The sequence below is a fragment of the Somniosus microcephalus genome, chromosome 33 (assembly GCF_052327205.1).
Source record: "Somniosus microcephalus isolate GS21.2 chromosome 33, FLI_Smic_1.0, whole genome shotgun sequence".
Lineage (NCBI taxonomy): Eukaryota > Metazoa > Chordata > Chondrichthyes > Squaliformes > Somniosidae > Somniosus > Somniosus microcephalus.
The window spans coordinates 19,454,301-19,467,527 of NC_141019.1; the positions used below are offsets into that span (position 1 = coordinate 19,454,301).

Sequence of the window (13,227 nt, forward strand, 5' to 3'; positions counted from 1 at the left end):
CACCCTACTTGGGTGTGTAATAATAAATTAAAATAATAACAAGTTCAAATTCAATAACAATATATTCAAGGCAGAAATAGACAGATTTTTGAAAAACAGGGGAGTTGAGGGTTATGGGGAGCGGGCAGGGAAGTGGAGTTGAGGCCAAGATCAGATCAGCCATGATCTCATCGAATGGCGGAGCAGGCTCGAGGGGCCGAATGGCCGACTCCTGCTCCTATTTCTTATGTAAATTCAAAGTAGAGATAGCATTGTACATGTATTTTAGTGTCAGCTGTGGATCAGTGGGTAGCACACTTGCCTTTGAGTCAGAAGGTCGTGGGTTCAAGTCCCAACTCCAGGGATTTAAGCACATAAATCCAGGCGGACACTCCAGTGCGGTGCTGAGGGAGCGCTGCACTGTCGGAGGTGCCGTCTTTCGGATGTGACGTTAAACCAAGACTCCGTCTGCTCTCTCAGGTGGATGTAAAAGATCCCAGGGCACTATTTCGAAGAAGAGCAGGGGAGTTCTCCCCGGTGTCCTGGCCAATATTTATCCCTCAACCAACATCACTAAAACAGATGATCTGGTCATTATCACATTGCTGTTTGTGGGATCTTGCTGTGTGCACATTGGCTGCCGCGTTTCCCACATTACAACAGTGACTCCACTTCAAAAAGTACTTCATTGGCTGTAAAGCGCTTTGGGAAATAACAACAGAAAATGCTGGAAAAACTCAGCAGGTCAGGCAACATCCGTGGAGAGAAATTTGAGTTGACGTTTCGGGTCGAAACCCTTCTTCAAAACTGGAAAGAAAAGAAAATAGATCGAAGGCAAGGCTGCGATCGAACAAAAGAAGAAAAAGAGACAATAAAAGGTATTCGAAGCCAGACGAGATGGTAATAGGCCCGTGGAGACAAAAGGCAGCTGAGATTAGGTGTGAGGTGTACTGGCAGGTAAGAGACAGCTGCCAGGTGGGAGAGAGAAAAAAAAGGAAAGGAGGGGGGGGGGGGGGGGGGGCGGAAGGAAGACCCAAAACAAAGGGGTGGAAAAAATTATAAGTAAAAAAATAGTAGGGGCCGAGGTTATGATCTGAAATTGTTGAACTCGATATTGAGGCCGGAAGGCTGCAAAGTGCCTAATTGGGAGATGAGGTGCTGTTCCTCGAGTTTACGCTGAGCTTCCGTGGAACAATGCAAGGCGCTATAGAAATGCAAGTCTTTCTTTTTCTATTTTACTGTGTGGGTCAAATGTGGGTGATGAAATCCCAGAAACAGAGGTTATTTAAGAAAAGGGTTAGTGCGAAATTGCACTGTTCTAACTTCTTTAAAACAGATTTTTTTTAAAGACTTGCATTTCTATGGCGCCTTTCACGACCTCAGGATGTCGCAAAGCGCTTTACAGCCAATGAAGTACTTTTGAAGTGTGGTCACTGTTGTAATGTAGAAATATGGACTAAGCTAAAGTAGCTGGACAAAGAGCCCACGCATGTTAAACATTGGGACTCGAATATCGCACCGAGCATGTTCTTGTGACATTTTACATTTACCAAAAGAGTGCCCAATGCAGCTTTGCAATATAAATCGCAAACTCTGTATTCAGGGCTAAAGACGGATTTATGTATCAAGCTTTTTTTTGGAGGGGAGTGAGAATTAAAAAAAAAGTCGAAAGCTTCTCGCGATTTGCAGATTCCTATCAATTTGGGGGGAAATGAAACTGTAACCACACCTCGACCACGTGCGGGAGGAGGGAGGGTGGAGAGGCTGCAACATCCGTCTAGACGCTTTAATAAACAGTTGTGTCAGGGCGCAGCTCGCACTTTGGGCGCTCGGAGACAGACTCGTCGATCCGACCCGGTCTCAAAACATCAAACTAGAATGAGAAGCGTCAGAAAATGACTTTCCGAAAAGTGAAAAAGTTAAGCCGCAAGGAGGATTACGGCAGCGCCGATTGCGCCGCGTACAGTGGGGCTGAGGGTGAAATTTACAAAACCCGCAGTGAAACTTACAAAGCCGGCGCTGAAACTTACAAGACGTCCGAACTTTACAAGACCCTCGCCTACTCGGGGGGCACGTTGCCTCGCAACCACAAACAGGTACTTAAACAACAACAATACCAGCTCGCAAAACACACACACACTGAAAGTTATTTTTCAAAGAAGTCAAACCGGGACCTCAGTATTTCAGAGGGACTGAAATAAATGTGGATTCCAGTCGTCTCCACTTACAATGTAGCTGCTGGTCAAAATTGAAGCTTTTTGTGATCAAATAACGGGGCAGTTCCAACGGAGTCTGTGTCTTGGTGTGGTGTGTGGAGTTCCCCCCCCCCCTGTAGCACTGCACAGGTTAACACGCCCGTTTTTGCACCGTGATCTCGCCCAAATGCTGCTTTTTTTTGGCTGGGCTGGGGGGGGGGGGGGTCGAGAATCATTTTGCCCTTTTGCAAAAATGCTAAAACAGAACATCTTTTGTTTTGTTGCGGTTCTTGCAAGAGGTGTTTAGAAAATATGCAGTGGAAATATACAGCAGCAGCTCCGGGATGTTGGAGACAGGCGATACAATCAGAGGTGGAACTCCCCAAGAATGGAGCAATTTTAATTTTGAAATGCTTTCTTTTTAAAAAAAAAAGTTTTATTTACACCCGGGGGCAATTTTAAGACCGGCTTCTGAGTGCTAATAAAAATAGATTTACCTTTCATTACAAGTTTTTCATGGGGAAACAAATTATTCTGACCTCAAGATGCAACCTATCAAAACTTTGCATAGCTTGTCAGGGAGTCAGTGCGTTAAAACTTTTTTTTTTTGGAGGCGCATGACCTCAATGTGAAGTGAGACTTCAGTTCCTCGGTACAGCGAGTATTTCGATCTGATGTCTTGAAAATGACCTATTTGATTCATGTTAGGTGCTGTTCCCTTTTGCAGTCCCCTGTTCCTATTTTTTTGCACGACCTATTCAATCACATCAGCCGTTTCTCTTTCTGAACATAACTGCGAAATTTTGGCGAGGTTGCAGAGAAGCGCGGAGGGAATGATGCCAGTGGGGATTTGTTGTTGTTGCAATGCCTGAAATACTCAGCAAGTCGGGCAGCATCTGTATAGAGAGAGAGAGAGAGAGAGACACAGTTAACGTTTCAGCTCGATGACCCTTCGTCAGAACTGGAAGGTGTTAAGAGATGAACAGTGTATAAGCAAATAACGGAGACAGGGAAACAACAAAAGGGAGAAGTCTGTGGTCGAATTACAAATCAGTCAGGATCTAATTGAATGGCAGAACAGGCTCGAGGGGCTGAATGGCCTCCTCCTGCTCCTATGATGGGGTGGAGGGCAGGAGTGATTAATTGACAATTTACAACCACCTGCATTTGTATAGCTCCTTCCGTATAATCAAGTCACCTCGCGTGGGAGGGGGCTGGTGGCAGACCCCAACAGGAGTAGAGAGGAGAGCGGGGGGGGTTGGGGGGGGGGGTGACCAAAGATGCAGTGGATGAGTTAGGTTTTGTTTGACACTTTTTTGTAGGTGGGGAGAGAGGTAGCGAGGGGGAAGGGGTTTTGGGAGAGAGTCTGGTTATGTTTGGGGACCAGATCACTGATTCATTTCCATCGGTTTCAGGCGATTGTGTCCCCTGCTTATGACAGTGGGGGATTCACAACAACAACAACTTGCATTTATGTAGCGCCTTTAACATAGTAAAACGTCCCAAGGAGCCTTGTCAAACAAAATTTGACACCGAGCCACATAAGGAGGTATTAGGGCAGATGACCAAAAGCTTGGTTAAAGAGGTAGGCGACATGAATCAACTGAGCGGCCTGCGGGTGGCGCTGTCCAGGGAGAGTATAAATACTCGGGCACGGGCCCAGCTTGCGCAGGACATTCTTAACAGGAGCTAGTGAAGACCTCCATGTTGTAAAACAGTTGATTAAAGCTTTGTTTAACGCTTAGACCAAGTGCCTAGTAGTTTTCTTACGTCAATAGGTTTTAAGGAGCATCTTAAACGAGGAGAGAGTGGTAGCGAGGCGGAGAGGTTTAGGGAGGGAATTCCAGAGCTTAGGGCCCAGGCAGCTGAAGGCACGGCCGCCAATGGTGGAGCGATTAAAATCGGGGATGGTCAAGAGGCCAGAATTAGAGGAGTGCAGAGATCTCGGGTGGGGGGGGGGTGTTGTAGTCTAGTACAAATTCCAGGAATATGTGTGTTTCCAATTTGCACATTCTCTGTAAACCGCTACCGGCTGCAAATTCTGTGTTATTGAGTGAAACCCCGCAATGTTTACTTAGTTTCAATGCAGCTCACTCTCGATAAAGGCAGACCCCATCCAAGTATCACTGTAACTCCATTAATAGAAAACCGTTGCCTTTATATAGCCTTATCATGTCAAAGCATCTCCGAGCAGCTTCACACAATGAAGTGCCGTGACTGTTATGTCGGCAAGATGCAACTGTCATGCTGTGTCAGCACCCTCCCACAACCAGCAGGGAATATCGATGGAGGGAGCATTGTTCATAGAATCATACATCACAGAAGGAGGCCATTCAGCCCATCGTGCCTGTGCCGGCTCTTTGAAAGAGCAATTAGTCCCACTCCCCCCTGCTCTTTCCCCACAGCCTGGCAATTTTTTTTTTCCTTTTCATGTATATATCCAAGTCCCTTTTGAAAATTAGTACTGAATCTGCTTCCACCGCCGTTTCAGGTAGCGCATTCCAGATCTGGGCACCACACTTTAAGAAGGATGTCAAGGCCTTAGAGAGGCTGCAGAAGAGATTTACAAGAATGGTACCAGGGAACCGGGGATGAGGGACTTCAGTTATGTGGAGAAGCTGGGTACAAAAGCAAAATACTGCGGATGCTGGAAATCTGAAATAAAAACAGAAAATGCTGGAAACACTCAGCGGGTCAGGCAGCGTCTGTGGAGAGAGAAACCGAGTTAATGGTTCAGGGCGATGACCCTTTGTCAGAACTGGAAAAAGTTAGAGATGGAACAGATTTTAAGCAAGTGTGGGGTAGGGAAAGGGGGAGGAGCAATGAAGATGAACAAAGTAAAAGAGACAAATGGAAATCCCGTCGGAGAGAAGAGCAGAACTTCATCAAGATGGGCATTCTCAGAAGAGAAGTGGCAGTGAATTAAACACTAATACAAAAGCAAAATACTGCGGATGCTGGAAATCTGAAATAAAAACCAGAAAATGCTGGAAACACTCAGCAGGTCAGGCAGCATCTGTGGAGAGAGAAACAGAGTTAACGGTTCAGGTCGATGACCTTTTTCCAGTTCTGACGAAGGGTCATCGACCTGAAACGTTAACTCTGTTTCTCTCTCCACAGAGGCTGCCTGACCTGCTGAGTATTTCCAGCATTTTCTGTTTTTATTACTGGAGAAGCTGGGGTTGTTCTCCTTAGAGCAGAGAAGGTTAAAAAAACATAGAAGATAGGAGCAGGAGTCGGCCACTCGGCCCCTCGAGCCTGCTCCGCCATTCAATGCGATCATGGCTGATCATCCAAATTCAGTACCCTGTCCCTGCCTTCTCCCCATATCCCTTGATTCCCCTTAGCCTTAAGAAATATATCCAACTCCTTCTTGAATATATAGGAGGAGATTTGATGGAGGTGGTTCTGATAGAATAAATAAGGAGAAACTGTTTCCACTGGCAGGAGGGTCGGTAACCAGCGGACACAGATTTACGGCGATTGGCAAAAGAACCAGAGAGGGCGATGGGGAAACATTTTTTTACACAGTGAGTTGTTGCGATCTGGAATGCACTGCCCGAAAGGGTGGTGGAGGCAGATTCAGTAGTAACATTCAAAAGGGAATTGGATAGAGACTTAAAGGGGAAAAAAAATACAGGGCTATGGGGAAAGAGCAGGGGGTTGGGTTTAATTGGATAGTTCTACCAAAGAACAGGCACAATGGGCCGAATGGCCTCCTCTGTGCTGCATCATTCTATGATTCTATAACAACTTGCTGAGTAAAACATTTGTCCTGCCACCTTCAAAGATTGTTATCTGGGACTCCTCATTGCTCTGCTCTCACTGCAACGGGTATCTTCTAAAATTCACCCGAATAGGCAGAGGGGAACCACCGTTTATTTTAGTTTCATCTGAAGGGCAGCATCTCCAACCAGTCATCACGATCGCAGGGGAAATGAGCTAGCAAACTTACATCCTGGCTTTTTATTCGGTAAGGGCATCAAAGCATATGGAGTCAAGGTACAGATCAGCCATGATCTGATTGAATGGTGGAGCAGGCTCGAGGGGCTGAATGGCCTCCTCCTTATTTCTGTGGAGTTTGAACCCCCAGCCTTCTGAGACCAGTGTGCTACTAACTGAGCTAAGCTGGTACACCCAGGTTTCACTTTTCCCAGGCATTCCCGTTGTATAGAATTCCTGACCCATGCAGCATACTTAAAAGGGCTCCTTTTCGTTATACCAGTAAAGGATTGGTTGATTTGCCAAAAGACTACATAAGGAAGTCCCGAGTAAGAAAAAGGCCATTTGGCCCATCAGTCCTACTCCATCCATAGTCCCTTCGTATGATTCTATCATGGACTCCTCACCCTCACTGCCCGTGGATTCGCTACTTTAAGAAACACTAACGGGCGGAAATCACTGTCAGTGATATTATTTGTACCAAATTCTTATCTCTGCTGATTTTAGTGAAAGCATAAATCATTTATTTAACCTATTTTAAAGCACAATAGGAACATCGGAACAGGAGGAGTCCATTCAGCCCCTCGAGCCTGTTCCCCCATTCCATTAGATCATGGCTGATCTGTATCTTGACTCCATCGACCCCGCCCTGGTTCCGTAACCCTTAACACCCTTGCCGAACAAAAATCTAGCAATCTCGGTTTTGAAATTTTCAATTGACCCCCAGCCTCGACAGCTTTGTGGTGAGAGCGTTCCAGATTTCCACTACTCATTGTGTGATTAAGTGTTTCCTGACATCACATTGCCAAGTCTAACTTCTAGGTTTAAAGTCCTTCCTCTGGAAATAAAAAATCAAGTCCTGCTGTTAACTCTCAGTCCCACTTCTAGGTGTCAGTTGACCCTGAATCAGTGACCTCCACTGGGAGTCTGTTCCACATATCCATTATCTGTGGAAGAAAAACATGTCTTGGCAGCAACTGCATGATTTGGTTACAGCAAAAGATAGGGCAGGGGCACCTCCCTTTCACTTGTGGCCTTTGAACAATTTGTTGCACCGTGGGTGTCTGGGCCTCCATTTATGGCCTGCCCAAATTTGGGCTGATGGCTGAGTTGGGATTCAGGATTGTCCTTCTCATCAGTGCTGGCCCCTTCTCCCACTCTCCAGTAAAAGGAAGCACGAGATATGAAAAGCAAGTAAAGGATGCTATTAAAACTCGTCCCCTCTCTATCTCTAACCTCCTCCAGCCCTTCAGCCCTCCCGAGATCTCTGTTCTCCAATTCTGGCCTCTTGCGCATCCCTGATTTTCATCGCTCCACCATTGGCGGCCGTGCCTTCAGCTGCCTGGGCCCTAAGCTCTGGAATTCTCTCCCTAAACCTCTCCACCTCTCTCTCCTCCTTTAACACGCTCCTTAAAACCTTCCTCTTTGACCAAGCTGTCCTAATATTTCTATGATATAAAAACAGAAAATGCTGGAGAAACTCAGCCGGTCAGGCAGCATCTGTGGAGAGAAAAACAGAGTTAACGTTTCAGGTCGATGACCTTTTTCCAGTTCTGACGAAAGGTCATCGACCTGAATCGTTAACTCTGTTTCTCTCTCCACAGATGCTGCCTGACCTGCTGAGTGTTTCCAGCATTTTGTTTTTATTTCAGATTTCCAGCATCTGCAGTATTTTCTTTTTGTACTAATATTTCTATGTGTGGCTCCGTGTCAAATTTTGTTTGATAACGCTCCTGTGAAGCGCCTTGGGACGCTTTACTAAGTTACAGGCACCATATAAATGCAAGTTGTTGTTGTTGCAAGGCTATTGGTTTCAGCCGATCTGTTTAGCCATGTAGTGGTCAGTGTTTCCTTTCTCCTGTGGGAAAGTGCCTGTCTCCCCACTCAGCAACTACCCACCGTGTCACAATTGAAATCAGGAGCTGACGGAGTGGGGAACTGCAGACAAAGGCCGACATCCCATCACCTGTGGCGTGATACATTGAAACATTCATGAAAGTAGCCTTTGAGTGAGACACTGCCTGGGGGTCAACAGAAAGTTCATGACTAACGCTGGGTTGAAGACAAGTTAGTGCATTCTCTTAAAGGGGCAGTGTCTTTAAAATGCTCGGAGCCAGCATAGCTCATCCATTCAGCGTTGCTTTAACCTTGGGTTGTCACTGGCATTAAAGTAATGCAGTCAGAAAATCTAGGTTAGCATGTGTGTATATATACAAAAGATAATGCAATGCCTCAATCAGCAATGTCATTGTAAAAAATTAATTCTCGGGATGTGGGCGTCGCTGGCAAGGCCGGCATTTATTGCCCATCCCTAATTGCCCTTGAGAAGGTGGTGGTGAGCTGCTGCCTTGAACCGCTGCAGTCCGTGTGGTGAAGGTGCTCCCACAGTGCTGTTAGGGAGGGAGTTCCAGGATTTTGACCCAGCGACGATGAAGGATCGGCGATATACTTCCAAGTCAGGATGGTGTGTGACTTGGAGGTGGCGGTGTTCCCATGCGCCTGCTGCCCTTGTCCTTCTAGGTGGAAGAGGTCGCGGGTTTGGGAGGTGCTGCCGAAGAAGCCTTGGCGAGTTGCTGCAGTGCATCTTGTAGATGGTACACACTGCAGCCACGGTGCGCTGGTGGTGGAGGGAGTGAATGATGATTCTGGGACGTCAATCACATTTGCCACTACAAACTTTTTTTTAAATAAGGTATGAGTGTGTATTTGCTGTTGAGTTTTATCTTTGGAGCAGACTATTTCAGATGGTGAGAGTGTCTGAAAACTTGTTGTTGGTGGCAAAACTTCCCCTTTAAGTTTCAATGTTGCAATGTGGGCCACCTAAGCTCGAATTTAGGCAAATAAACACTGGAATCCACTCGCCCTATGGCCAATTGATAAACAGCAAACAAGCGAAACGGTTTTGCTCCTGACCAGTGTACCTTCTCCGTTCAGTCTCATTCCATAGCAGCTCAGATCCAAGTATCGCTCGCCTTAGCAACCGTGTATTTCGCAGCTCTCGCCAGTCGCCACCAGTTCTGCTGTTTGAAGGTGGTACCCTGGAAACTGAACAAAGTCAGCCAAACAAGTCGGTTTCTGCGTGACAGGTGGACAATTTCAATTCCTTGTCTAAGGCACTGCCTGGGATTTGTGGGCTAGAAAATGGGAAATGGCGCTGTTGTCAGCTTATCCACTAAGTGCAGATAACTTCCTTATTAACTGGAGGGAAGCACTTTCCATTACCTTATATGTAAAGGGTGACAGTGGGGGAAGAGGTAGCACTGCAATTGGACAGCAACTTCAAGCCTGCGTAACATAATAGGAAGTTCAATGTCTTATACTGAGCGGTGGTGCCTGATTTGGTCCAATTGTCCAACTATGATGAAGCCACTCCCACTACAGACTCTCCGAGGAGGACCACCACTTGTCCACCTTATGTGGGTGTAGTCGAATCTGGTGCACACACTAGCCTCAGCAGGGCTGTATCCGTGTTGGGGATGGGCAACCGAACCACATGGGCAGAAGAGGCAAACGACTATTGTCTCCGTTTGGAGTACAATGTGCCATCTTCCCTTTCATTCCAGAGCGCCACCATCTTCACACCTTCAAGTTCCATGTTAAATGGGTGCGTAGGGTAGGTACTGCAATGAGCTGGCACACACTGCTCCATCGCCTCTGGGACCTGGGTTTGGGTCCAGCTCGTACCGATTAGGATGAAATTCTCCTGTCTGAAGTGAGTTTGGACAGTCAGTCTCAATCATAGGACCTAACTCCCGCCCCTAACCTACCAGTAACTGGCAATCTCATGCAAAGAGGCTACGAAGATGGCTGACACTCGAAATGGACACTGGCACAGCGGGAAGCTCTCTTTGAGGTTGGGGCTCGGGCACATTTTTGGGGCAAAGCAGAGGCAGACTTGCTTTGCATTTATCTGTGCGGCACCTGATCTGGGAGTGCACAAGACACCTCAAGGTGCCTGAAATGGGAAGAGTTCCATTCCATTGCCAAGCGCACAAGTTCACATAAGAATTGGAATGACCTCAGTATCTACATCACAGTGTAAAATGGAGGCAACATTTGCTTCAAAATAATCAAAGTGACCAGGATTCCTAGTGCTTGCGGCCCTTCTCCCAGCTTTACGGTTCTGGAAGTGTGGTGATGTTTGAATGGAAAGTGCCCCAAAAAATTGCATGAACTTGGGGACCGTGTGTTCTGCCGAATCAAGACCCGTGGACTATCTGAAGTGCATGCTCTGCAGCTTTGAGAACATGCACATTCTCTAGCAGCAGAAATCTATGCGACTGAACTTCTGCACAGCGCCACAGTTCACTGAATACCACATCGTCAAAAATAAGGGAAGTGCCCCCAGCAGCGGGGAGCTCGTGAGACATGACGACTGAGTCAGACTTGCAGGCGATTTTTGCAAAGTGCGTGATTTTCTGCGGCGGCCGCCCCGAACTCGGGGTCAGTTTTCGCGTCCTGACTGGCGCGCTCGTTAGCTGAGACCCGTTAACTGCCCGCAGAGCTGGGAATCGGTTTAGTGCCACTTGGCCACTTGGGGGAAGCTCTCCCAGCAAGATGGTTAAAAGCCCTGCTCCTGCTGCCAACTCCCCCCCTCCTCCGCGCACATACACACACACACACCGCCCCCCCCCCCCCTCCCATTTGGTACAGGTCAACGTGACACACTGTTGTGACAGGCTGCAGATTTACAGTGGGTGTTTGTTCTCGTCTGATATAAATCGGCCTCGTTCCACTTTTTTTTTGCTTCCAAAATCCGGACTTACAAAGAAAAAAAAATAGCTCCCTGCTGATTATGCAGTCGGCGTGACCGGGCTGCAAGCGTGCAACAAATGGAAACTTGCACACTTGGAGTTTAAATAGTGCATGGGGAGTAAGAGCACGCAGACAGATCGAACCATGATAGAGATCAGAAAGGAGATGCATTTGGTTGGGTTAGATGTAAGGGGGGGGGGAAGACAGTTTTGTCTGGAAACGTAGGAATGAGGAAATTGCTTTGGCTTTTAGTTGCCTCTTCAAGCGAGGGAAGCGCTTTAATGTGCCGACTTCAATCTGCTGCCAGTTAAAATAAAAACTAATGGAAACCAGAAGCAGCAGCATTTATGATATTATAAATCATCCCCTCGCTCCCAACCAATCAGGGATGACATCCAGTCGGGCCAAGGCCTGCTATGAAACTGATGAACTCAAGTACTCAGCACATTCGCAAAGGCCGGGGCCTTTGAATTACAGTATGGTAATATTTTTGAATTACATGAGATTCCACAATTGGGGGATCGCGTTGCCTGATTCCATCCGTTAGAGTGGCCTTCACTTTAGGTGCCTCTCGCGTTGCCCGATTGTTTGCTTCCTGTCTAGGGAGAGCAAACTCTGTGAATCACCCTTCCCCCTTACAGTCAGGTGCCAGTGGCACTGGGCTCCACTGTGGAGTGCAGTGATCCAACTGCTCAGACAGTGTGAATACACGGGACCAGCTGCCCGTGTTTGCTTCGCTTAAACCCCAAGTCCCGTCCCCCCACCCCATCGCAGACCTACATTGGCTCCCGGTCCGGCAACGCCTCGATTTTTAACATTCGCATCCTCCTGTTCAAATCCCTCCGTGGCCTCGCCCCCCTCCTCCTCCAGCCCTAAAACACTCCGAGTTCTCTGCGTTCCACCAATCCTGGCCTCTTGCTCAACCCCCACTTCCTTCGCCCCACCATTGGCGGCCGCGCCTTCAGCCGTCTAGGCCCCGAGCTCTGGAATTCCCTCCCTAAACCTATCCGCCTCTCTACCTCTCCTCCTTTAAGCTGCTCTTTAAAACCTATTTCTTTGACCGAGTGTCCTAATATCTCCTTCTTTGGTTCGGTGTCAAATTTTTGTCTTATAACATTCCTGTGACGTGCCTTGGGATGCTTTACTACATTAAAGGCACGATATAAATACAAGTTGCTAAACACCTTATTCCGAAGGCACAATTGTGGACGGGCACTTTTGTAGGTCTACAGTGCCCTCGGCTTCTCGGGCATGGGGACATTTATACTGTGGAGTGCGTCTGACAGAGGGGCGCTTGAGCCCGCCTTCCTGTTGGCTGCTCTCCTGTAATGTAAAGGTACCCTATAATATACAAAGGAGCTGCTATTTGCTGTCTGAAAATGACTCCCAACTAAGCTTTTTGGAGCAAGGATGAATCGTCTTCAAAAAGCCTTATTTAAAAAAAAACATATAATCTATGAGATCTGAACAATGAATTGAATAATTGCCATCTAATCCACATACCATGATAATGAATAGGAAGGCATTCCTGCTATGAGTAAATTCCTACCTGTTTATACTGAGAAGTTAATCTTCTATTGTTTAGTCCATGAGGATGACGGGACTGGTGGTGCCTTGAATCCCAATGTACTCAATCACTGTTTGTGATTGAGTCTCTTTTAATGATATATTTTGAAAGCATTGATTCATTTCAGTTGAGCTACCAAACACATTCAGTCTCGGGAGGGTGTTTTTTGTTTTGAGGTATGCAGTTGTTCTCCTGCGATTGACCCAGCATCATGAACTGGCGCTGGTGGACTTTAGGACCCAGGAGAGCCCGTCCTGCGGACCTGCCTCAAGAGGGCAAGGCCAATCTAGTCCAAGGTGCGGCCAGTTAGTGTTCTCCTGCCCCTTTGATGCGGGCACCAATTTGGTATTTTTTTTCAGTGTGCCTGTGCCAAAAGAGAAGGGCAAAGTTCATCGTGAGGCCAGTATTGGCAGAGCGGCGGCATTTTGCGGCGTGCTGGTGACGATATAAGCGTGCCTGTTCCCTTTATTGCGCCAACTTTTGCCCTGCTCTCCTGAAGTTGCTGACTCATGCCAGGGTACAATGGTATGGGCGCCGGTCACCACCTGGCACCTTAGCCACGCAGCCATTCTTCACGTGTCACCTGTGACGGTTGAGTGCCGACAGATTATTCGGATACAGAAGCAAAATACTACGGATGCTGGAAATCTGAAATTAAAAACAGAAAATGCTGGAAATGCTCAGCGGGTCAGGCAGCATCTGTGGAGAGAGAAACAGAGTTAACGGTTCAGGTCGATGACCCTTCGTCAGAACTGGAAAAAAGCTGGAGATGGAACAGGTTTTTAAGCA

The 13,227-nt window shown here is 47.2% G+C and overlaps 1 protein-coding gene across 2 annotated transcripts in view; it reads left to right on the plus strand.

The window, feature by feature from the left end:
• The first annotated feature begins 1,760 nt into the window (after window positions 1-1,760).
• tamalin (trafficking regulator and scaffold protein tamalin) overlaps window positions 1,761-13,227 on the plus strand; it is a 34,507-nt gene continuing 23,040 nt past the window's right edge. For both annotated transcript variants that reach the window (XM_085972698.1, XM_085972699.1), the window contains exon 1: window positions 1,761-2,075. In XM_085972698.1, the coding sequence (XP_085828824.1) occupies window positions 1,875-2,075 (201 nt within the window). In that variant the 5' untranslated portion in view covers window positions 1,761-1,874. The remainder of the gene's footprint in view (window positions 2,076-13,227) is intronic.